Raw genomic sequence first — 26,894 nt, forward strand, 5'->3', positions numbered from 1 at the left:
TCCACATCTCAAAGCTTTCCAAAATCTTAATTTCTTCCTTCTTCAATGTCCAAGTTTCAGCTGCATAGAGGGCAACACTCCACACATAACATTTTATTAGTCTTTTCTTTAGGTTTCTATCCATTTTACTTCTGAATAAATTCCATTTTCTATTAAAGGCATCTCTTCCCATCGCTATTCTTGCTTTTATATCACTTTTACATCTTCCATCACTGCTAATAACACTTCCTATGTATTCAAATGTTTTTACTTGATTCAGTTTTTCTCCATTTATTCTGATATCCATATTTGTCTCTTTCCTTGCTATTTTCATTACATTTGTTTTTCTGATGTTAATTTTCGTTCCATAATTGATAATACAGGATTCCAGTAATCTGTTTAACAGGTATTGTAATCCTGTTTTAGTATTTGATAATAATGCCTTGTCATCTGCGTATCTTATTGCAAATATCTGTCTACCTCCAATCTTTATTCCTTCTTCCGAATTCTCCAGTGCTTCTTTTAACATTGCTTCAGAATGCATGTTAAACAAAATTGGTGACAGAGAACAGCCTTGTCTTACTCCTCATCCAATGATACCTGGTTCTGTTGTACCATATATGTCTCTCACCATGGCAGTTTGTCCCATATATACTGAAATAATTAGCTTTCTGTCTCTCCAATCTATACCAATCTTTTCTATTACTTCCATCATCTTATCCCATTTTACAAGGTCAAAAGCTTTTTCAAAATCTATATAACAGATATTAACAGATATTCTATATGATAGGTATCAGAGAGTTGTGTATGGTGGGGCAGTTTCAAGGAAGCAGAGGGTTACAAGTGGGGTCTCACAGGGCTCAGTACTGGGACCTATATTGTTTAACCTTTATATCAATGACATTGTTAGTGGATTGCAAGGAGTTATTCAGTTGTTTGCAGATGCAGCAGCCCTGCAAGTGGATTTGAATAAGCTAGATAGATGGGCAAATTAATGGAGGGGGGGATGTCGGTTTAATGCAGCAAAATGTAAGGTCTTGAGGTTTGGGAAACATCAATGGGACACTGCATACTCTATGGGAGGAGTTATACTGGAGGAAGTAGGTGAGACAAGAGATCTGGGGGTTGATGATTGATAGAAACCTGAAATTTAAGGTAACACAGAGGATTGCTGAAATAATGAGAAGGATGCTGACCTGCAGAGATAAACCAGTTATCATTTTGTTGTATAAGACCCTGATCAGACCACACTTGGACTATTGTTCTCAGATTTGGTCCCCAGGATTTGAAGGGATAAATTAACTGTGGAAAGGGTACAAAGGCGGATAACAAAGATGGTTTCAGGACTGTACAATGATAGTTATGAGGATCGGCTAAGGGAATGTGGACTGCAGAGTTTGGTGGATAGAAGAAGGAGAGGTGATATGATTGAGACTTTTAAACTGTTGAGAGGTGGTTACAGGGTTGACACTGGGGAGTTCTTTCGCTTGGTTGAACAGCAGGAAGGAGTGATGACAAGAGGCCATCCCTGGAAGTTACGAAAGGAAACTGTGAGCAAGAGGATGAGGAGTGGTTTATTTGCATGGAGGATGTTTGAACCATGGAATGCATTGCCTGATGGAGTGGTGAGAGCAAGAGTGGTCAATGAGTTTAAGGAGTGGTATGATAGACTGTGTTTCTTAGGGGGGACCTCCCCTCGACGAGTCTTGATAGACTTTGTGTTTCTTAGGAAGGATCTCCCACGATGAGTCTTTTGACTCCATGGAGGCCTGGATAATAGTAATAACTTTATTCACTTCCAGACTTCTTTCACTTACTATTCTTGACAGTCGAATTGCATCTCTTGTTCTCCTACCTTTCCTGAAACCAAACTGATCTTCTCCAAGAAATTTTTTCACTTTAGATTCAATTCTCCGTGTTAAGATTCTCATAAGTATTTTTGATGCATGGAAAATGAGGCTTATTGTTCTAAAATCCTTACAGTTCACTGCATTACTTTTCTTTGGTATAGGTATGAATATTAAGGTCATAAAATCTTTTGGTAGTTCTCCTTTGTTATAAATTAAATTTATTATTTTGGTTATTTCTTCAGTTCCTTTCTTCTGAAGTTGTTTCAGGAATTCTGCAGGTATTTCATCTGTTCCTTCTGCCTTTCCACATTTTAGTTCTTTAATGGCCATTTCTACTTCTGTCTTCAAAATCTCTGAGCCTTTATGATAGAATCTCCATATAGCACTATTATTGAATCATTTTCTACTTCTTTCTCTCCACTATTTTTCATTTTATTCTTATTCTTTCATATTCTTCCATTCATATGTCTAATTTCATTCTGTACATGCCTAATCTCATTCCTCATCTTAATCATTTCATTCTTCAATTCTTCCATTCCAGAATGATTTCTGGAATGGAAGAATTGAATTCCCGCTATTGCTTCTTCAGTCAGACTTTCTTCCATTTGCACAGTCATGTCAGTTTTTGCTTCTTCAGTCAGACACACTTCTGCTTCTGTAATTATTATTACTTTTATTATACAGGTATCTCCATGGAGTCAGACTACTCATCATGGGAGTTCCATAATTTCCTCAATCCACCATCGTTCACACATATCTTTCATACCTCTCCTTAAACTCATTCACTGACAGAGCTCCCACAATCACCTCTGGCAACCCATTCACCACCTTCTAAGCAAAAAATCTACTCTTAGTACCCTTGCTAACCACACTCTTACACAACTTCCACTGGTGATCTGTTGTTCTCTCACTTCTTGCCATGTTCTAAAGTCTTCAGTGTCAATCCTATAAAACTCCTTTAATAACTTCACTGCTTCTATTATGTCTCCTCTTTTTTCTGTCTTTTGCTTCTATATTTTTTTATATAGATGTTATATTTTTACTTCTATCAGCTAATTTTTAAAGCCTACAGACTGTCTATCTATTCTCATAGGGAGCATTCCACAGACTTACCACAATCTTTGTCATTCACCTCCAAATCCTCTCCAAAATTTCTCCATTCCCACAGAATCCAGGAGTCCAGATCTGTGTATGCAATAGTCCAGATGTGGCCTTATTAAAGCCTTATATAGGAGAACAATAACCTCTCTATCCCTGCTTGTTACTGTTCTTCAACAACCATTTAATCTGATGTGCTGTTTGGGTCACGTTCTCAATATGCCCTCTTAACTTCAACTTCCTGTCCAGAATAACACCCAAGTCCCTAGTGTCATCAATTTCCTGCAGTTCAATTTCATCAATACAGTGCACAGCCTCTGTTCACTTCCCAAAGTGCATCACCTTACACTTGGCCACATTAAACTGGTAGCCATTTACATTTGCCCATACTGCTAGTCTGCTTAAGACTTCGGATCTCTGCATCATCTTCATTTGCCATTGCTCTTCCCAGTTTAGCATCGTTAGCAAACAACTGAATTTTTCCTGTCAGATTACTTCCTGTATCATTGATACACAAACAACAAAGCACCTAGTACTGAGCCCTGTGGTACACCACTGGTCACTTGCCTCCTCCATAAACCACTCTTTGATATCTGTCCATCAGCCACTCTCTAATCCAAATCATCAGATTCATATCCATCCCCCATTTTCTCCAATTTATCCAATAGAGTTCTATATGGAATCTGTCAAATACTTTTGCAAAGTCTATCAGTATCACTGAGCAGCTATTTCTCTTATTCAACTCCATTGTCCTTGATTCCTTCACAAAACCATATTGTCCCTTATAGAGTATTATATTTCTATCCACCCAGTCCTGAATTCTGTATTTCACCAATTTCTTCAATACCTTAACTACCAATCCTAAGAAGCTGATTGGCCTATAATTTGCTATGTTATGGAGCTTCAAGGAGATTACAGAGGCAGTCATTTCCACATTCACAATCACAAACTCCACACACATAATCTCACACTCTTTCTCTCGCTTCTGGCTGTCATTTTTAGTCTTACATCCATTACTGCCTTTCAGCTTTTGTCTAGTATTCTTCACTTCCAGTTCTTACTTTCATTCAAATCACTGCAATCTATTAACATATCACACTTTGTATTGACCCTCACTCTCTCACTTCTCTTGCTTAATCTCTCAACAAACATTTCTGCCACATTTACCATGCATACATATCGTCATACTCCCTGCTAAGAACATGCTTGTCATCTTGTACATTTATCTATAAACATGCCAGTGTCACTTCATTAGCTTTTCCTAATCACTTGAACAAATTTTCTCTTCCCACACATTACCCAAGTGTCACTACTTGAATCATCTGCTTATCTTGGCCAAGGCAGTACAATTTCCAGCTCATTGCTCTAAATTGTCAAACCAATTTAGTTTGACTCAATAATTGAAGCAAAATCACTTTTACGCAAAAAGATTATTAATAAGTTCCTTCTGCCACTTCTGAAGAATATGAAAATATAATTGGATGCATTCTGCCCTTCTGCACATTAAAAAAAAAGGGGGGAAATTTTTTTATATACTTTAGAATGGCTTTATTTTTTTTTGTGTGTGTGATGTCATCATCATCAGAAATGTTTTAGATTATTTTTATAAATTAAAATCCAAACTGTTTCATTGTAAAATGTAGCTATATGTGACCAAGTTTTATTTCAGATATCGATTACACTTGCCCAAACACAGGAGTCTGGCCTTATGTTTTTTCAATTCAGTACTTTGTGCTTCTGAAGTTGATCCTTCTTACACTTTTATATGCACTTTTCAGGTAAGTGCTAAAATGTTACAATCAAAGTATAAATTGCAATTTAAATATTTGATATAAAAACAACTTTCATTAAAGCTGTTATTATGATAAATATTATATATTATGATAAATTTATGATATCATTATTATGATAAATAGAGAAATTAAATTATTGTGCAATAGTTCTTTATATTATGACTACTAATTCCAAATAAGCTGAAGTTGAAAGAATTTTGCTTGTTTTCATTTAGATTTTATACATAGCAAAGGAAGGATAAATAAAATAAAGAGAAGAAAAATAATTAATGATAAAGAACTTATGTTGAACAAAGGTTTGGAGTTGTGAAATATAACAAATAGAACTACCAGCTTTGATTCAGAAAATAGTAAAGTCTAAATTATTATTCATGAAAAGAAATATAAATTATATTAAAAACTGATTACTATACCAAGATTCATTGAGAGATAAACATTTAAAAAAAAAACAAAAAAACATTATAGTAGATTAAAAACATTATATTATATTACATTATAGTAAATTAAAAAAACAAAAAAAAGGGGGGAGACAAAAGTGTAACAAACATGGTTTGAAAGACCTTAGGAAAGAGTATCAACACTTGCTTAAGTTCTTCCAAAAAAATTAAAGGTGAAATGAAGTGTACAGAGAAAGGAATCAAAGAGATGATTAATTGATATGAATGAAAGAGAGGGAGAGAGAGAGAGAAAGAATTAGCAAGGAAGAGTCAAAAGATGATTGAGTGATTTTTTTTTAATGAAATCAGTTTCAGAGATGCTGTGAATAAAAAGGTACATATGATGTTTTCCAGATGGGACACTGAGGTGGGTAACTGCGTATGGAAGAAATGAATAACCATCTGGTTTAGTGAAGCTGTAGGCACATATGTCTTGAAAAATGAAAAAAGGATATTGAAAGGGATTTGAATAAGTTGTGGCAGATGAAGGATAACTTATGGCTTTCTGTCAGATGGATTTTATCCAACCAGTTTTGCTGAAGAGGTGTGTTTCTGAACTAACACCTGTCCTTTTTCAATTTTGTCGTATATTATATTCCGCTAGAATCCATCCGACAGCATGGAGGCGAGCCCACATACAGCCAATTCCAAAAAAAAAGGAGGTAAAGGTCTACTACTACACTATCAGCCCTTTGCATTCATCTTGATACTCTGAAGTAACGGAAAAGATCATCAACAGGCAACCTCTTCAACACCTAGAGAACTGACAACTTATCATTGAACATCATTCAATATTGATGTCCTTTGATTTGAAAGACATCAATATTGAATGTCTTTTAAATTGAATTTAAGGGGTGCTTAAGGGTCAAAGCTGTATAACTGAGAGGAGATCTCCACATAACTTTAAAGGAATGTGGAGAACCGACCAGGGCTTCTGACCTAATGTCCAATCCTCACCTTCTCATGGTACACCCTGTTGGGTATCTACTTGGATACTGAACGAACGAGGATGGGCTGGCAATTTGGGATTTAGCCAACCAAATTGTATTCTTATTGGTTAAACCAATATAAAAATGATGGTACAATATGACAAAATTTCATGCCAGCTGGGGCGTCACCCGGTTAAACAAGACCCTCGTTGTTTTCATCAGAGAACCAGGGCAAACAACGAAAAGTCAGCTACTGGAACAAATCTGAAAACACACCCCAACCCAAGAAGTGGCAACATAAGAAACCCAAATGGCAAAGAAATGGAGCTAGCTGAGGAATTAGATAAGTACCAGATCGACATAATAGGGGTGACCGGAACATAAAAGACAAAAACTGGTGAGCTCTTTCTGAGCAATAAATACAAAATGTTATATTCAGGCAATGACAATCAAGGAAAAGAAGGAGTAGTCATAGTATTCAACACAAAATACGAGGCTAATCTTCTTGAATGGCAGTCAGTCTCAAGTAGAGTGATTTGGGCAAATATGAGAATGGGGAACTGGACAATGAGACTTATTTTTGCCTATGGTCCCACAGAAGGTTCTACTAAGATAGAAGTGGAGGAATTTGTTGAGGCTTTAGAAAAAGCAACTGACACAATGAAAAAGGAAAAGTTGGTCCTTGTTGGAGATCTAAATAGCAGAGTAGGAAATGAGTGTGAGACATACAAAAATATTTTGGGAAAATTTGGAGAAAAGAGCAAATCTAATAATAATGGCAAATATCTGTTGGATTTCTGCTCAAGACATGGATTGGTTATTACTAACACCATGTTCCAAAATAAAAATGTAAATAAGAATAGTCTCATTGACTATGTTATTGTTGATAATGATGTTTTCTCCCTGGTGCAGGACAGCAGAGTGTACAGAGCATTTGAAATTGGAAGTGATCACTATTTAGTCTTGAGCAGGATAAAATTGAATTTCACATTGAAAAGAATAACAGGTAAGAAAGTTTTAAAGCGAATAAAAGTTGAGCAGCTCTCAGTTGTGCAATGTAGACTAAAATACACAAAGATTATTGAAGAAAAAATGAAAGCTTTTGTGAACAGCAACCAAACCTTGGAGATTCAGTGGCAAGCCTTGAAGAAAACACTGATTGATTCAGCCAGAGATGCTTGTGGTGAGGTTGTCTGCAAGGATAGAAAAATCAGAACTCCATGGTGGACACAGGAAGTAAGAGGCAGTGATGGAAAAGAAGAAAGCATATCAAAAGTTTCTGGCAAATAAGTCAGCTTGTGCTCTTAGAGAATACAGAGACAAATGCAAGAATGCTAAACACTATGTAAAACTAGCTAAACAAAAGTCATGGGAGGACTTTGGCAAGAATATAGAAAATAAATATCAAGAAGGTGGCAAAATATTCTGGAGGTTGTTGAAGAAGTTTAGGAATGGAGGAAAGAGTGCTGTAAAAGGAGTTAGAGATGATAAAGGTGACATGAAAATGGGAGAAAAAGATATCCTTGAAGTATGTTTAGCAATTTTTCAAGATATCCTTGAAAAATTGTTAAATAAAACAAGCAGTGATAGCACAATGGTAAAAAACACTCAACAGGCATACAGTCAGGAATACATATCCATACTTGAAGTAGAAAAAGCCATCAAAGGCTTGAAATGTGGAAAGGCAGCAGGAGTAGATGATATTCAACCAGAAATGCTGAAGTATGGTGGTATAAGAGTCTTACAGTGGCTGCACTGTATAGTTTAAAAAGCCTGGACAGAGGGACGAATTCCCGATGATTGGATTAGAGATCTCATAGTACCCATATATAAAAAGGGAAATAAAACTGAATGTGAGAATTACAGAGGTATTTCCCTACTGAGTGTTCCTGGCAAGATCTATGCAAGTATACTTGAGAAACATTTGAGAAGAATTGTGGAATCAAAGCTTGGTGAAGAACAAGCTGGATTCAGGCCAAATAGAGGCTGTTAGGATCAGATCTTCACTTTACAACAAATAATGGAGAAATCATGGGAATATAACAAAGATCTGTATTTAAGTTTTGTCGATTTGGAAAAGGCTTGTCATATGCCAAGAGAGAAGCTATTCAATACGCTGCAGCTATATGGTGTCAATGGGGCATTATATCAAGCAATACTTAGTCTTTATTTGAGTTGTAAGTCAGCAGTTAGAATTGAAGGAAGTACAGGGAGATGGTTTAATGTTAAATCTGGTGTGAGACAAGGATGTACATTATCCTCTATGTTATTCATTATCTATATGGATCACATTATGAAGGAAAGTGGTATTAAACATGATATCAAAATTGGAGATGTTAATGTCAGCTTTATGCGGATGATGTTATACTTCTAAATAAATCTGCTACTTAGGAAAGAACTTGACATTGTCAGCATCCAGGAATGTGTTAACAGAGCTAATCTCAGGTGGTATGGTCACTTAAATAGAATGGGAGAGGAAAGATTAGCAAAACAAGTGTTCTCTGCCAGGTTGGCAGGAAAACGACCCAGGGGAAGACCAAGATATAGGTGGATTGATACGGTACAAAGTGCCTTAGACGATAGAAATATAAAATCTGATAATGTTGGAGTCTTGACAAGTAACAGACTGATTTGGAGGAAATTTGTAGAAAGGAAGTTAGTAATGATGTAATTTTTTCATGTAGTACTTTCATATCCTGTACACCCCTTGAGGGTACATGGCAGAAATTTGATGATGATGATGATGAATAAATCCGCTACAAGTCTGCAAGATTCTTTGACTAAATTGAATAACTGTTGTAATAGATATGGTATGAAGGTCAGCAATAAAAAGACAAAGACAATGAAAATAGGCAGAATCATTGAAAATGTCAACTGTGTTGTGAATGGAGAACCTGTGGAACATGTAAAACATTTCAGCTACTTAGGCACGATTTTTACTGAAGATGGTAAATTAAATATAGAAATAGACAACAGAATCAGCAAAGCTGGTATGGTGGGAAGTCAATTGAATAAATTCATATGGAATAAGAGAGAAATTAGTCGGAACACTAAATTAGCTGTATACAAGACAGTGTTCAAACCAGTTTTAACTTATGGATCTGAGAGCTGGGTCAGAAGCAAAACACTTGACCAAAGACTAGTGAACGCAGATATGAGATGTTGTAATAGATTTCATGGTATGATATGAACACAGATGGATAAGAAAATAACTATTTATTAACTTAAAAGCTAATATTTCGCTGGTATTATATCCAGCATCTGTGGACATCCGCCTCAGTGAACACAAAAAATATATCCGACACGTTCGCTATGGCAAGTCGGGTCTGGCACACCATGCTTTGGATACCCTTGTGCACAGGATCAATTGGAAAGAAACAAAAGTAATGCACAGAAGCTTCTACAAGTCATAGAGGTTGTTCCTGGAATCAACGGAAGCCTTAAAACATACTCCAAACCTTAACAAGCATGGCTGTATAAATCTACCAAAGATTTGGGAGACAGTCATCCTAAGGCCAAATTAATATTTATTACTTTTATTTTTTTATTTTATTTTATATTTTTTTCAAACTTTCTAAGACTATCATTTGGACTACTATTTCAAAACTTTGAACTTTTTTTTTTTTTTTTTTTTTTAACCTAGATGGCACCATATTAGGACTTTAGTCTTGTGTTGCACACTGCAATTGCACTTATACTAGCCCCACTGTTACACCGGATTGTGGTTGTTTTGCATTTGTAACAAACTTTGTGTTGTGTGCTCTGAAGATGCTGGATATAATATCAGCGAAATATTAGCTTTTAAGTTAATAAATAGTTATTTTCTTATCCATTCTGTGTTCATATCATACCGTGAAATCTATTACAACATGTCTGACGAACACATAAGCCTATCCACGCATAGATATGAGAGTCCTGAGAAAGATTATAGGAGTGAACAGATGGCATCAATGGCAATATCATATTAAAAACAAGGATATTAGGAAAGAACTTGACATTGTCAGCATCCAGGAATGCATTAGCAGAGCTAATCTCAGGTGGTATGGTCACTTAAACAGAATGGGTGAGGAAAGATTGGCAAAACAAGTGTTCTCTGCCAGGTTGGCAGCAAAACGACCCAGGGGAAGACCAAGATATAGGTGGATTGATACGGTACAAAGTGCCTTAGATGATAGAAATATAAGATCTGATAATGTTGGAGTCTTGTCAAGTAACAGACTGATTTGGAGGAAGATTGTAGATAGGAAGGTAGTAATGATGTAATTTGTTTTCATGTAGTACTATGATATCCTGTACACCCCTTGAGGGTTCGTGGCAGGAATTTGATGATGATGATTTGTAAGACATAGATGCAAATGCTATTTAGGACCCAAAGAACTTTTATAAGGGCTCCATAACTTATTTTAATTTTAACAGCATTACAACACCAAACAAAATTAAATTATAAAAGTATGTTTATTAATTGGCTAATATTTCACTGGATTTCATGCAATAATGAGTAAATGAAACAATTCAAATTTTAACATACAAAAGATCTGAAGTACTAATTTGGCATGCTCTAATGTAGTATAAAAAAAAAAGTAATATAGTTGAGTAGGAGTTGATCTTAAGATAACATAGGATTTATAGGAATATAGGATTTATGGATTTTAGATATTGATGCAATATCTAAAATCAATAAATCCTATATTCTCCTACACTCTGTAGTTAATGGTGCCGTATATATTTGTTCAGCAGTTAGCTAAGCTACTTACTTGCCCACCCTCACTGGTAACTCCTGTACATTTTATAAAAAATTCTGTTAATTTCAGATCATAACTAAAAAACACATCATCATCATCAAATTCCTGACATGTACCCTCAAGGGGTGTACAGGATATGATAGTACTACATGAAAACTTTACATTATTACTAACTTGCTATCTACAATTTTCCTCCAAATCAGTCTGTTACTTGTCAAGACTCCAACATTATCAGATCTTATATTTCTATCGTCTAAGGCACTTTGTACCGTATCCATCCACCTATATCTTAGTCTTCCTCTGGGTCGTTTTCCTGCCAACCTGGCAGAGAACACTAAAAAACATATCTTTAAAAATTCACACATAATGATTAATTTTGATGTCACTTCTTTATTTAGTAATATACCAATAATAGACATGCTTGATTAAATGAAATCTTACTTCTTTCTTGATGTCTTTGAATTATTCAAATTTACTATCTATTCAAGTTACTTACATATCAAGGAAAACTCTACAAACAGATTAATGTAACTACAATGGGTTCCCTCCCCTACCCCTTTAGCTATATTTTACATGGAACACTTTGAGAACAAAGTACTTACCATGGCTACTTTCAAACCCTTAGTGTGATCATTATTATTATGATGATTCAGGACCTCCATGGAATCACAAGACCACCATAAAAAAACACAAAGTCCATACCACTCCTTGAGCTCATTCACCGTTCATGCTCTTATCACTTTACCAATTAGAGTTTGCATATTCTATCGGTGGAACTATACCAGAGGAAGTGGAATAAGGAGGCAAGAGATTTGGGGAGATGATATTCAATAAAAATTTGAAGTTAAAGGGACATATTGCAGAGATAGTGACAATGACTGAGAAGATTGCTGCAGTACTAAGAGAGAGTGAGAAGCATTCAGTAGAGATGAGAGTGGTGATTCCATAAATCCATGATCAGATAATATCTGGATTTTTGTGCTCAGATCTGATCTGGCCAGGAAGTTACAGAAGCAGATAATTAAAATTAATCAGGACTGTACAATGTTAGTTATAAGGATAGATTGAAGACATGCAAACTACAGAGCTTGGTTGATAGAAGAAGAAGGAGTAGCCTGATCAAGACATTTAAATTGTTGAGAGGTACACTGGTGTCCAAAAGTTAAGGACGAACTAAACACACACACCGGACAAAATATTATGGAATACTGATTGAAACATGTACATAATTTTAAAGTTGAGGAATGTAAAGAGTCATACATATAGGAAAAGTAAAACTACTGGAATATGATCCACAATCATATTCCCGCAGTTTCCTCAGACATCCACAATGTGTGTTTAATGCATCTATAGCATTCTGCATTCTCTTTTACAGGTACAACCATGGATCATAAAGGTAATGTTACTGAGTTGCAAAGGGGATGCCATTATTTTTATTTGAGAATATGGACATTCCTTGCAAGAGTGGCAGAGTTTGTTGCAGTGTCTGAATTCAGTGTCCATTTACACTAGAAGAAGCATGGAAGCTATCACTGTAGGTGGAGCAACTGTGGTAGAAGCTGTGACAATTCAGGATCACAGGTGTTTGGGACAATTAGCAACACCTGAACGTTTTCATACTTGTCAAGAACTGCTTCAACAGTACAATGCTGGACCCAGTAAACCAGTTTCAGAATGAACACTATGGAGAGAACTGCATAAGTTATACATTTTCAATCATGTTGCCTGGATACGTCCTAAGTTAACAAATGTCCAGAAGAAAAATTGGCTTGCTTGGGCAAAACAGCATCATCACTGGACCATTGACTACTGGAAATGAATAATATGGTCCAACAAATTCAGATGCTGCTTGTATTCCAATGATAGCTGCTCCAAGTTCATGAAGAAGGCTGGAGAAGCATTTAACTTTGAATATGTCCAAAGAGCTGTGCAAAATGAGATGGATGTGTCATTTTTTGGGCTGTATTTCAAATCCTGGAGTTGGCCCATATGTTGAGGTGTCCAATTGCATCCAGTGTCAGATAATTGTCAGACAATTGCATCAAGTGTCAGATAATCCATGAAATCCATGGATTATCTGACACTTTTAAATAATGAAATATTGCCATTTGTCCAGTTTTTGGAACAATGGGGACACATAGTGGATCCTGAGTTTCAAGATGATAACTCTCGTGTTATCATCTTGAAATTTATCAAGTTATCATCATAATATGAGAAAGATGTTGCACATCTGAATTGGCCAGCCAAATCGTTCAATCTGAATGTTATCAAAAAAATCTCAGACATGTTAGAAAAGGCCTTAAAGAAGAAACATCAACACCCTGCAAATTTGGTGGATAATAAGTCATATTGACAGCATGCCAAAAAAAAAATAAAAAAATCCAAGCTGTAATTAAAGCAAGTGGTGATATAACTCCATATTAAGGAGTAAAGTTTACATTCCATAATTTTTTGTTTGGTGTGTTTACATTTTTATCTGTATATGAAAATATTTTCATGACTACAGCCAAATGTGGACATAAATTTATTGCCAGCATACTAATAAATTATATCACCCAAAAAATGTGGCATCAATTTCTTACAAATTTCTTAAGGTTGTAGTTAAAGAATTAATGTACAGTGTTTACAGAAAACTGTAAACATTGTACATTTCAGTATGGAATATGTCCACTCTGAATGTGATGCAGCTCTCACAATGTTATACCATGCTTAGCACCAAGTGATTCAGAAGTTCTTAAAGTAAACTGGCCCCTCCTCCTTCAGAGCAAGGAGCCTTGTTTGTTTTTCTGGAGGGAATTTTGAGCATCAATGCATCTCCCTATTGCATCCCAGACGTGTTCTAGAGGGTTGAGATCTGTGGAGCATACTGACCACTCAATTTGATTAATATCCTCAGTCTCCAGAAGTATCTCCACCGCTCATGTACGAGGTGGTGTGATATTGTCATCCAAAGAGATGAATTCTTTGCTTACAGCCCACAGAACAATCGAATATGACATTGAAGAACTTTGTTGTAGTATTGTTTGCTAGTAATAGTCCTCCCCCCCCCTTTTTTTTTACAGCACTTGTAGCTTAGTGCCTCCATTAAGCATAATGCCATCCCACACCATGACCCCAGCACCACCATATCTGTCCCTTTCAAGAACATTCTGGCAATGGTAAGCAGTATCACTTTCATGCCAGATCAAATGATATCTAGAATCGGAGAAAAGACTAAAACAACTCTCATCTGTAAAGAGTACATTAGTCCATTGGTGTATTGTCCAATGTTTATGGATACAACACCACTAAAAACATGTTCTATAACGAGCTATGGATAAACAGATGCAGACTACAGGTATTCAGATTGTATAGGCCTACTTGTTGCAGACATCTTGAAATAGTTTGTTGAAATATCCACATACTTGTGCTTGAATGGAGTTGAAATGGAGCTGACCTGCCATGGTGTGTGGATTATGTTTTGCTGTTTTAACCTAAAATCTGTCTTCGTGCACTGTGGTAGAGCAAGGGCGACCTCTTAACAAATGTCTTGAATATATTCTATTGGTTTGAAATACTACCCAGAATATCTGGTTATTGTATCCAGAACCTGGATGCACACTATGTGAGATTCCAAACTTTCTGGCAATATCAGTAATTCTGCAGCCTTCTTCAAGCTTTCCAATAATTCTTCTCCGCATGAAATCATCTAGATGGTCTTTCAGATATTACAAGACATCCAAGTTCGCAACTTTATTCCTTCACAAAAAGAGTTTCCTTCAAACACAATTTGCTTAGCGTAGCTTTTGCCTTTTATACTTTTGAGTGCTGCCACATGACCCCTTTGCAGGTGATTCAAACATTTGAATGTGTACCTATTTTCTACTTGAAATCGTCATTTATACAAATTGCCACAAGCTGATTTGTCTGAATTTGAAGTTGTAATTTTCAGAAATAGTGTTCTTCCTTGGATTTTGGATGCTGCTGTATTTACAGGATTGACACTGGAGAGATTTTTCATATTGTAGAATAAGGAGAAGGAATTTTGTAACTTCTAGAGGCCATCCCTGGAAGTTACAAATTAAGATGTTGAGTAAGAGGGTGAGAAGTGGTTTTTCTTGCATGAAGGGTGGTTGGACCATAGAATGCATTGCCTGATAGTGTAGTGAACCTGCAGATCGTGAATAGGTTTATGGAATAGTATAATAGTCTTTATGTTGTCTGGAATGGCCTTCAATGATGATCTTGTGTCTTCATAGAATACTAATAATAGCGACCGCCCATCGCTACCACTGATTGAATGATTTAGTGTGGTCTTCGGACTGGCGCTCGGAGCAGCCATTGTGTTGCTCCAGTGTGCCAGAAAGATGACCAAACTTGATCATTTAGAGGAAGTAAAAGTCGTAACAAGGTTTCCGTAGGTGAACCTGCAGAAGGATCATTAACGATGTTGTTACCGCGACGTGATAGCACTTCTCCCGACAGAATGTCGGTTCTAATTCTTTCTTGGCTGCGGGAACAATCATATACAGAGATGCCCAACACAAGCCGGAAGGTGGCATGCATGTGCTAGAATGCTTTTGCTTTCAATGTTCGCAAGACGAAGTCACCTTACTCTTACAAGGAGACACCGTCCAAGGTTTTACAAGTCCAAGTTGGAACAAACGTTCCAACTTGGACTTGACCGTCGCTATGCCAGCCTGGTTGGCCGAGTGGTTAGCGTATTTGCCCTCCAGCCAAAAGACTGCAGGTTCGAATCCCGCCGTGGGCATGGATGTTTGTGATTGTCTGTGAAAATACTAGTAGTAGTGGTGGTCGGCAGTAGATGGCATTGCTGTAAATGATGAAGGTAGTTGTGGTTGGTGGCTTGGTGGAGACGGAGAGTTGTAAAGTAGATGCCCTTCCTTGATGAGACCTTGGACTCCCTGGAAGTGTTACGTAATAATAATAAAAATAATAAAAAATGGCATTATATCTGAAAGCACAATCAGAGATCAAACTCAACACTTTATGCATGATGATGTTATATTTGTAATGTTTTTTTAATGTGAATTGCACCCATAAAAGCCAGTAGTGCATTACTACTGTAAGTAAAGTCAGGTAAGGATTAGATAAACTGAAAATTATACTCAATAGACTGAATATGGAACTTTTTCAAGTTACTTTATGCCTCCAGTAAGCCGAGTGTAGTCTCACACTGGCCATTGAAATTCATCTACCTAAAAACTTTCATATAAAATGCATCCCCAATTCAAACCTACAGCCTATTAAATGAAGCATATATGCTTCATTTAACAGGCTTTAGAACCATTGCTTCTACCAGTCTAGAAAATGTATAAATCAGCTACATGTGTTCAGGACTCTAACTAAATCAAATAAATACTGTAACAAATTTATAAAAAGCAGCAATGAAAAGACAAAACCTATGAAAATAATAATATGAAAATCATCAGTTGCATTCTAAATGGTGAATCTATAGTAAAGTATTTCTTCTGTTTCACACCAACTTTTATATACTTAGTACTTATCATACATCTTCTTCAACTCATTCACTATCAATGCACTCACAACTAATTTTGGCAATCCATTACATTCATTCGCTACTCCTCAGGCAAAAAATCTTGCTAACCACAGTCTTACACAACTTCTAGGGGTGATCCCTAGTTCTTTCTTTCTTTCTCTCTCTCTCTCTACTCATCATATATTGAAAATTTTCCTTTGTGTCAATTTTATAGAGTCAATTTAATAACTTATAAGTTTCTATTGTGTCTGCGCAGTTAGCCTAGTGGCTATGCGCTTTGCAACCATATGTCTGGAGAAGGAGTGTTCTAGGTTCGATTCCCGTTGACGACGTGAGGAGCTTAAGGATCTTCCTCAGCCATAGCCAAGTTAGCCGGTCTTAGGCTTGGACAGCAGGGTCCCCCCCAGTTTATCTTGCGGGTTTTCATCCCGCAATCAGGCAAACCGGCCCCATGGACACACGCTGCTACAGTCAAAAATACATTTCCACTCAGTGGCAGGCTCGGCAACAGGCCGACTGGGGTTTGTACTAACAAAAGTCGTATCTACGTAACACGTGGGCCCTGCAATGGAAGTGGGAAAACGCACAGAAGAAGAATAAGTTTTTATCGTGTCTCCTCTTTTCCACCTATCAACTAAAATTTGCAATCCACACTCTTTTTGCCCTATCCTGACAAGGAACATTCCACAGACCTGTCACCAGCTTGTTCACTCGTCTCTGAATCCTCTCAACCACCTCTTGATCCCCTAAAAAAATCCATATGACCATATCTGTGCACAGTAATCAAGATGTGGCCAAATCATAGCCTTATAAAAAGGAATAATAACCTCCTATCTTTACTTGTCAATGTATTTGTTAACATCCAAGTAATCCTTTGAGTTATTTTAGCAAACTTTGAAGTATGCTCTCTCAGCCATCTTTATGTAATGGAACTGTCTTACCCTCTTTCCGCTCCTTTGGAATCTTTCCAGAAAGTTGTTTACTTTCCTGAAAGTAAACAACTTAATCAGAAACACAGCAGATTCTCTTGCCCATTTGCAAAGCAGACAGACTGAAATGCCACAAAGTCCCACTCACTGGTATATTCATATCGATATTTTTCAATGTGCTGAACATCTCCTGTTTATCTAACTCTTATCTAATTCTAACTTCAATCTCTGTCACATCAGCAACTACAAAATCTCCACCTGGATGATACACCTTTGCAAAGTGATCACTTTAAAAAAAAAACAGTTGAAAAATACTGTTCAACTGTTTTTTTCTGCTTCTATCACTTTCCTACCATTGGCATTGATTAAAGTTATCTTCCATAATCATTCTTCCTTTTACTTGCTACATGGTGAATGAATTCTTTTGGATTTACTTTGGCCTACCTAGCTAATTTTCTCTCATAATCTAATTTGGCCATTTTTACTATAGTAGTCTTTCTTATTGCCTGAACTTTGTACCACTCATGACTATGTTGATTACCTTTTTTCTATATATTCTCCCACTTTTTTTTTTTTTTTTTTTTGCAGCTCTTGTTTTATATATCTACTCATTCAGTTAACACCCACTTGGTTTATCCTCCCCACTGTGGGTATGCACTCTGATACTGCTTCCTCTCAAACAATTCCTGACCACTTCCCATACACTACTGACATTTTTTTTTCTTGTAGTTTCATAAGCCATTGCATTGCTCTAGTATGTCTTCCAAGTCTTCTGTAATAATTATTCAGCTATAGTTAAACATAAACCTTTTCTTGACAGCAAAGTCCACATGTTTAGCAATAGCCCAGAATAGCTGCATTGTCATTCCTCCCGATTGGAAGCAGAGTTGCCTACCTTGATTATGGCTACATCTTCTGATACTGTTATCTGATCTAGCACTGTCAAAGTTCTGGTCCCTTGTATAACCTGCTGTTTCAGATAATTATTCCTTAGCAACTATAATGTTAAATTCTGTAAATATTATTATCATCCTAAGCCCCCATAGAGTCAAAGACTGATCTAAGAGGTCTCTTTTTCATACATGATGCAGCTCATCATACCATGCATTAAACAAATTCAAATTCTCTGCAGACACTACATTCTCAGGCAATGCATTGCAGTCGTTCACAGCTTTCCGTGCAAAACACCACTTCTTACTCCTTTTTTCTTATACAGCTTCCAGGAATCATCTCTTGTTCTCTCCTGATCTCCCACTGTTTTATGAAAAACTTCTTCAATGTTAATCCAATAACATCTCTTACCAACTTGGACATCTCTATCATATCATCCCTCTTCCTCCTATCCACTAGGCTCTGTAAATGGCATCTTCTCACCCTTTCTTCACATTCAATATTCAAGAGATCAGAAACTACCATAATCAATAGCTTTTGGACTCTTTCCAACATCTCCTCATCCTTCTGAAAACCAGAAGACGAAATCTGTGCACAGTAATCCATATGTGTCTTAATCAAAGCCTTATACAATGGAACCAGAATCTCCTTACTTCTACAAGTAAGTGCCCTCTGCATCATTGCCAGAATTCTCCTCACAATTTGGCAATGTATCATCTAAATTTTAGATTCTTATCTGCCATCATACCATGATCTCTTATTTCTTCCACCTATAACAATATATCTTCACCAACAGTAAATTCCACATCCCATTGCAATGGCCCTAAAACAGACCCCTGAGGCATATCACTAGTAACTTTCCTCTTTGGGAATATTGCACAACTTGCTGACATCGATCAGATAGCCATCCTCCAATGCAGTGTACTAGTCTAATATTCAACCTCATCCGCTTTGACTTATGTGATAATCTATCAAAGGCCTTTACGGAACCTAAGTACAGGTATCCCTTGTTTAACGCAGTTTTGCTTAATGCGGGATTTGATTAATGCAGCAAAATTAATTGCAACAGTCCCTTCACATTAATTAAAACTCAGCAAGAGTTTTAATTAATGTGCCTTTAAATTTACCACACAAAAACACGCAAGTGCTTTAGGCCAAGAGAAAGAAAGTCGTGAGCATGATGACGTCATTCCCTCCACGCAGCCATTCTCTATAAGGGTAAAATACGGACTATTTTATCCAAAGCTGATGAGTATTGCGAGCAAGATAAAGTTGCATCTATATCTGCAAGTATGCAATGCACATGTAATTGAAGTGCTATAATGGTTGAAATGAAAAATTTGTTGATTATTTGGCTGGAAGACTGCAATCAAAAGAGAATTCCAGTTAGTGCCTATAATATCATGGCCAAGCTCTAAGCCTTTTTCAAGACTTAAAGAGACTAAATATAAAGAAGACAATTCAAAATTTGCACCTAGCAAAGGATGGCTTGCTTGAAAATTTTAAATCAATGGCTGGACTAAAGAATGTGAAAATAGCAGGTGAAGCTGAAGATGCTGCATCTACATTTCCTGCTGAGCTGCAGAAAATTATCGAAGAAAATTATTACAATTACTACCACATTTTCAATGTGGATGAAACTGGCCTCTATTGGAAAAAAAATGCCATCTAGAATTTTTATATCAAAAAAGAAGCAGCACAGCCTAGCTATAAAATATCAAAAGATCACTTAACTGTTATGCTTGGAAGGAATGCTAATGGAGATTTTAAATTGAAGCCGTTGCTTGTCTATTGAACTCAGAACCCAAGGGCTTTAAAAGGATGTAACAAGAACGCTTTACCTGTAATTTGGTGGGCAAATCAGAAGGCTTGGGTTACCCAAAGCCTATTCGAAGATTGATTTAAGTCTTATTTTTGTGCAGCAGTTGAAGCTTATTGCAAGAGAAATAACTTAGCTTTTAAGGCTTTTTTCTTTTAGATAACGCACCTGATCATCCAAATTCTCTTAATGATCTGTGTGAGAATGTGAAAGTTTTATTTTTTCCACTAAATACGACATCATTGCTACAACCCATGGACGTAAGCGTCATTGCAACTTTCAAAGCCTATTTTCTTAAAAAGACATTCTCAAATGAAGTAGAAGCAACAACGGGAGAAAATGCGATTACACTCCAAGAATTTTTGAAAAATCTTAATATTAAGCACGCAATTGAAAACATTCATGACTTTTGGGTGCAAGTATCTTCTAGCTGCATTGAGAGCTGTTTAGACCTTTTGCCAGAATGCGCTAATGAAATGGTTTAGGTGGTTTTCAAAATCCTGTGAAAAACGTGGTTGAAGAAATCATTGCAATTGGTGAAGACCTTGGTTTTGATGGTGTTGATGCAGAAGATGTTAAAGAATTACTGGATTCAAATTCAAAAGATTTCAGTGACAATGCTCTTCTTGAACTTGAACAAAAATGCACATATGAAGACAAGGAACAAATGGAATGTGAAGATGAGGTTCCAAAGGAGATAACAATCAAAGAACTGCCTGGAATATTTTGCACAATAGGATCGCTTAAGCAGCAAGTAATGGATATGGATCCACATGTTAATCAAAGAATGCTTGTTTGCCAAGGTCTAGAGAATCATTTTGCTTGTTATTGTAGAATTTATGCTGATAAGAAAAAAACTAAAATTGTTCAAATGACTCTTGATAACTTTTTTTGATAAAAAATTTCAGTAACTAATGTAGGTGCAAGCATTTATTAAACATTTACTTTGCATTCATTTTTAATATTTCCTAAAAGAGTACCATATAAAACAAATTATTAATACAGTAATCGATCATGGATGAATTATATATGGATGAATCATGAATGAAATAATTACCATTGATTATTATATTTGATTAATGCAATTTTGATATATGCGGTAACATCAAGGGATTAATTAATTGCGTTAATCAAGGGATACCTGTATACCATTGTGTATCCATTTCCGTTGTCCAAAGCAGCTGTCACCTTATTGTAATAAATAAGAAGGTTACTGAAACATAATCTACCTTTAGCAAATCTGAGCTGTCCATCAAAAATAATATCACTGTTGTCAACCCAATTCTGGATCCTGGTTCTCACCAGATTGATTCAATGTGGTCTCTCCAATACTTTAACCACAATACTGGACACACAGATTGGCCTATAAATATATGGAAATAGACAATAGATTTCTGAGTTTTTGTTCAGATTTTTGCTAGATTTCTCGTAAGGACATGGACTCATTATTACACCTTGCTTCAACATGTACGCAAATTCACATTAAAATAAATACAAGAAATAAGAAAAGTCTGAAATATCTCATTGACCATGTTATTCTTGATAGTGATTATTATTATTATCTGACATCAATAGAGTCAAAGGACTCATCACAGGAGGTTTATACTCTATCATGCCAAAAAAATTGAGCCCTGCCATGAACCCATTCGCAGTTTCTACATTCACCACATTTTCAGGAAATGCATTCCACTCACCAATCATTCCACACAAACAACCTGCTTCTCACTCCCCTGCTCACACTCTCCTTATACAGCTTCCATGGATGGTCTCTAGTTCTATCCTTGCCTCCCTATACTCTATGAAATATTTTCTTCACATTGATCTGGTAACTGCTCCTCACCAACTTATATACCTCAATCATATCCCTTCTTCTTCTATTCACAGTTCTCTCTAAGCCGCATTTCCTCAATCACTCCTCATATCTGACATTCCGTAGACCTGACACTAATTTAGTAAACCTGCTCTGTTTCTTGTTGAATAGATTCTCATTCCTCTGAAAACGGCAATCAAATCCGTGCGCAGTAGTCCATTATGTGGCCTGATCAAAGCCACAAGGGAACCATAAGCTCTTTGCCTCTGCATGTCAATGTCCTCCTCATTATTGCAATAATCCATAGGGATGTTCTTACAATTTTAGCAGTGTGACCCCCTAACTTCAAGTCTCTGTCCACAATCATTCCCAGATGTCTCATCTCATTCAAAATATCTCCATTAATTGTATACTCTGCATATCATCCTTGCCTACCAAATTTCAAGACCTTGCACTTTGCATTATTAAAGTGACAGCTGCTATCATTTGCTTACTCACCTAGTCTATTTGCATCATCAGCAAACAGCTGCAAATCTCCAGTTAAGCCAGTCCCAATGCCATTATTGTACAAGTTAAAACTATAATATTCCCAAAACAGAACCCTGTGGCACTCAACTACACACCTTCCTCTTTTTTTGTGGGGGGGGGGGGGTACCACTTTCCCATATAGAACCTGCTGATGCCTGTCCGACAGCAAGTTAGCTATTCAACTTACTAGTCTGTTATATAATTCCATCTGTTTCAATTTAGCTACCAGCTTGTCATGTGGCAATCTATCTGTAAAAAATCTAAGTACAGCACCATATATATGCATCACCTTTATTGAGTGAATTTGTCACCTTGTTGTAATATGTAATCAGGCTGAAACATGACCTCCCCCCCTAACAAACCTGTACCGACCATCATAAAGAATACTTTTTGATTGCTGTTATCCATCCACTTCTGAATCCTAGTCCTCACCAACTTCTCTAATACCTTAACAACAACCCCAGACACACAAATTGGCCTATAATTTGTAGCCTTAGTCTTATTCCCCCCCCCCCCTTGTCAAGTGGAATAATTTTTCCCACCTTCCATTCCTTTTGGATTTGCCGTGTTGCAATTCACGAGCAGCAGTTTTGATTTTCACAAGCAAAAATACAAAATAACAATTTGAATTGAATGTGTATAGATATTGTAATTCTATTACTAATTGATAATTATCAATTAGTATCTCGATATTGGTAATTTTATTTGGTGTTTTTACATCACTATATACCCATATGTTTTTTTTAAATATTAGATGTGTCGAAGAAGCATTCTTACACTGTTTTGTTCCAACATGTATGCTCTGTGAGTGTGCGATTAGTGCTCAATTAATATTGTTTGTTTGTTTGTTCAGCTATCGAGGTTGTGTTGCTGCTGCTCACCAAATTACTAGATACGCATTGTGATGCGGCCTTTGGATTACATAAGGTTGGACAGCCCTGTCATAGAGAATTCCCTTAAGACACATAGCAATATTCTGTCAGATCATACTGCTTATTAGCATCAAGTTTACTTAATTTTTCATATGTTACATGCTCATTTACTATCGGTCTCTTTTCCATCATACATTCTACACTCCAGCTTCTTCTAATGTTGCCTTTACAAAGATGAAATACACTGATAAACTAATCATTCTATACTTCAGCTATATCCTCTGCATTGTTACTAATCTGCCAGACTTATCAACTACCATCATCTTTCCATACTTATTCTTTCTACTTGCTACATATCAAAAGAACTCACTAGGATTGTTCTTAGCTTGATTGGCTAATTTCTTCTCATACTGCATGTTTGATATCTTTACCAACTGAATTAGCTTCCTGGCCTGCTCTTTATACTCCTCATGCAACAGGTCATGACGAACATTTATCTTGTATTGCTTCCACAGTGCCTTCTTCTTCCAGATTTCATGCTTAATCTCTTCCTTCATCAATCTTATTCCTACCTTTCTAAACAAAGTAGGAATTCCTACATTTTATTCCTACCTTGTCTACCACCTTTGGAATACATTCACACATTGCTGCTGTTAAATAGCTCTTGATCAATGCCCACACAGGATCCTTATTCCTCCCATTCAACTCCTCTTTCCATTTATAGCTCCCAGTTGTCTCCTAAGCTTTCCATAATTACCAACTTTGTTGTTCAACATATATTTCTTCTTTATAGATGTTGTCATGTGACTGGCTTAAGGATAAAGAGTCTAAGATCTGGTTATATCATCAGAGAATGTGATTGTGAATGGAGTGTCTAATCTTCCCTCAATTGGAGAGAGTGATCATGAGACACTCCATTCACAATCACATCCTCTGATAATATAACCAGATCTAAGACTAGTTAAGATAAAAAGCCAAATGACTAGTTTTCTGGCACCTTAATATAGAAAATAAGGGGATAAACATCCTTTGTTTTTTTATAGCCAGTAAGCGAAACTAAAGATCGATAACTACGATCTATAAGTTTCATGCCGAAAAACTATTGGCGAAGGCAATTCGAAGTAAAGGTGGAGCAAGCTCCCTCACTATTCTTGATATTTTCTCATAATGTAAAACACAGCTCCTAGGAGATGTAATACTGTCATTACATTATGAGGAGAGGTCACTACCCAGACCGGTTTCAACCTTTTTTGAGGTCTCATCAGTGAGTAGGTAGACCTGGAAGATATCAAAGCTTAGTGAAAAGAACTTACATACCATCACTATATGAATGCCATTATAGATCATAGTTATCGATCTTTAGTTTCACTTACTGGCTATAAAACAACAAAGGATGTTTATCCCCTCATTTTCTATATTAAGGTGCCAGAAAACTAGCCATTTGGCTTTTTATCTTAACTAAAAATATGATGAGACCTCAAAAAGGGTTGAAACCGGTCTGGGTAGTGACCTCTCCTCATAATTTAATGACAGTATTACATCTCCTAGGAGCTGTGTTTTACATTATGAGAAAATATCAAGAATAGTGAGGGATCTTGCTCCACCTTTACTTCGAATTGCCTTCGTAGTTATCGATCTTTAGTTTCGCTTGCTGGCTATAAAACAACAAAGGATGTTTATCCCCTTATTTTCAGATCTAAGACTCTTAATCCTTGTGTGTCCTTCATTACCTACCGTCCAAGACTGTTGTCCCTTAAGAACTCAAGAAATTTATTCTCCCTATTTCCTGATGCCATCTCTTGATTCAAATCAATAATGCCATAGTTGAAATCTTGGATGTTACCGATGTAGACTGCAGGATGATGTGCTGCATTTCCTTGGGTTAGCAACAGAGAATGCTAAAACAGCTTGGGTAGGTGAGGAGAGTGTGAGAGAGATAAATTCCAAGTTATGGAATAATGTGGATCCATAATTTTAAGGAATAATAACAGATATTTTATTAAGGTGTGCCTACAATCTTATATTAGACGCTTAATGAAGTGAAACAGCACTGAGAAAGGTTTAAAAATAATATTTAATTCTTCCAATATTTAGTCTCAGTCATTGAGACATCATCAAGGAGTACAATATGAGACTTGTAACACACTGATAAGGGGAGTATTACTGTTATTCTTAATACCAGTGAATACAATTGAAAAATGGGCATCATTCTCAGAGACCACTCCGCCTACAGATCTTTAGCTTACTATTCCACCAAATCTCAGTTCAAAAAATTGAAAAGTCTGCTCAAAAAAAGGTTCTTCCTGACCTCCTGAAATCACAAAAAAAAAAAACCCTCAAACCCTTTGGTTCTCATTCCCTCTCCCTTGAATATACATGGATTACCAAAATACACAAACCCATTTCCCTCCTTTAAGACCTATAATATATGTTACAGATTCCCATTGCTATAAATATAGCAAAACAGTTAGTAGGCTCTTACCTCCCTCACTGGTCATACCACTTTGTGTATAAAAAAACTTTATCCATTCGAAAACTTCTACTGAAAATTCAACATTAAATAATACAGATATTTTGGATAGCTTTGTTATCACCTAACTGTTTACCAATTTTCCCCTTAAATGAAGCAAAAACGTATCAGGAAGTTCTTCCTGATACGTTTTTGCTTCCTGATATTACTGATCTGTTTTCCTTTGCTACCCATTCTGGATATTTCTCTTGGAAGTACACAATTCATAAAGAGTTAGAGGGTTCCTCAATGGATTCCTCCCCCCTCCCAACACACACTTCCCCTTGCCAGTTTTTATGCAATATTTTTATGGAAAATAAGCTCTTGACTCAGCCCCTCTCAAACCTTCTATCTAGTTAGGATATGTAAATGATGTGTTCTCCATTTGGCCTCATGACCCAGACACATTACACTCTTTCCTCTCTCACCTCAATAGTCTTCACCTTAGAATCCAGTTTACCATGGAAAAAGAAACTAATATTAGTTTAGTCTTTCTAGACAACTTGGTAACCTATTCTTTTCAATATCCAGGAATCCCACTCACACTGGCAGATACATTCACAAACTATCCCATCACCCTTCCCTCTCAACAATATGGTACCATTAAACCACTAAGCAATAGAGCAGTGGTTCTTAACCAGTGTTCCTCAGAACACTAGTTACAAGTGTTCCACCAGTGAAAGATGTCACATGACACAGTTCTCCTCTGATCCTAATAACTGAAGACTGCTATGCATGTTGACTTCTAAACCAATAGAATATCATTTATTTTCAAAGAAAATAAACCAAAATATTATATCTGCACACTGTTTTTTGCACAGAAAATCCCTAGTTTCAAAAACATTACCGGCAATATTAAAACCTGTACTAGACCAAGTTGTAAATATGGTAAATTACATCAAGTCAAGACCTTTAAAAGCAATCCTTTTTTAAAAAAAATTTTGCATATCTATGGAAGTCAAGTAGGAATCTTTGCTTTTGCACACTGAAATAAGATGGTTATCCAGGGGGTAAAGTACTATTCCGAATTTTGGAACTTAAGATTGAATTATTGGCCTTTTTTCAAAATGAAGGTACAGATGCTTTTGTAAAATGTCTTCAAAATGATATTTGGTGTGCTAAAATAGCATATTTAGCCGATATTTTTAATTACTTAAATAGCATTAATACAAGTAACCAAAATGAAAATATTTTGACAAATTGTCAGC

At 36.3% G+C, this 26,894-nt stretch overlaps 1 protein-coding gene across 1 annotated transcript in view; it reads left to right on the forward strand.

Annotated features, from left to right (window-relative positions):
- Window positions 1-26,894, forward strand: part of LOC150104082 (transient receptor potential cation channel subfamily M member-like 2) — a 580,140-nt gene that overhangs the window by 424,483 nt on the left and 128,763 nt on the right. The window contains exon 20 of the mRNA XM_090396744.1: window positions 4,597-4,705. Coding sequence (XP_090252870.1) covers window positions 4,597-4,705 — 109 coding nt within the window. The remainder of the gene's footprint in view (window positions 1-4,596; window positions 4,706-26,894) is intronic.

Source organism: Typopeltis vanoorti, chromosome 8 (genome assembly GCF_054136105.1).
Source record: "Typopeltis vanoorti isolate ZY-2024b chromosome 8, IOZ_Tvanoo_1.0, whole genome shotgun sequence".
NCBI lineage: Eukaryota > Metazoa > Arthropoda > Arachnida > Uropygi > Thelyphonidae > Typopeltis > Typopeltis vanoorti.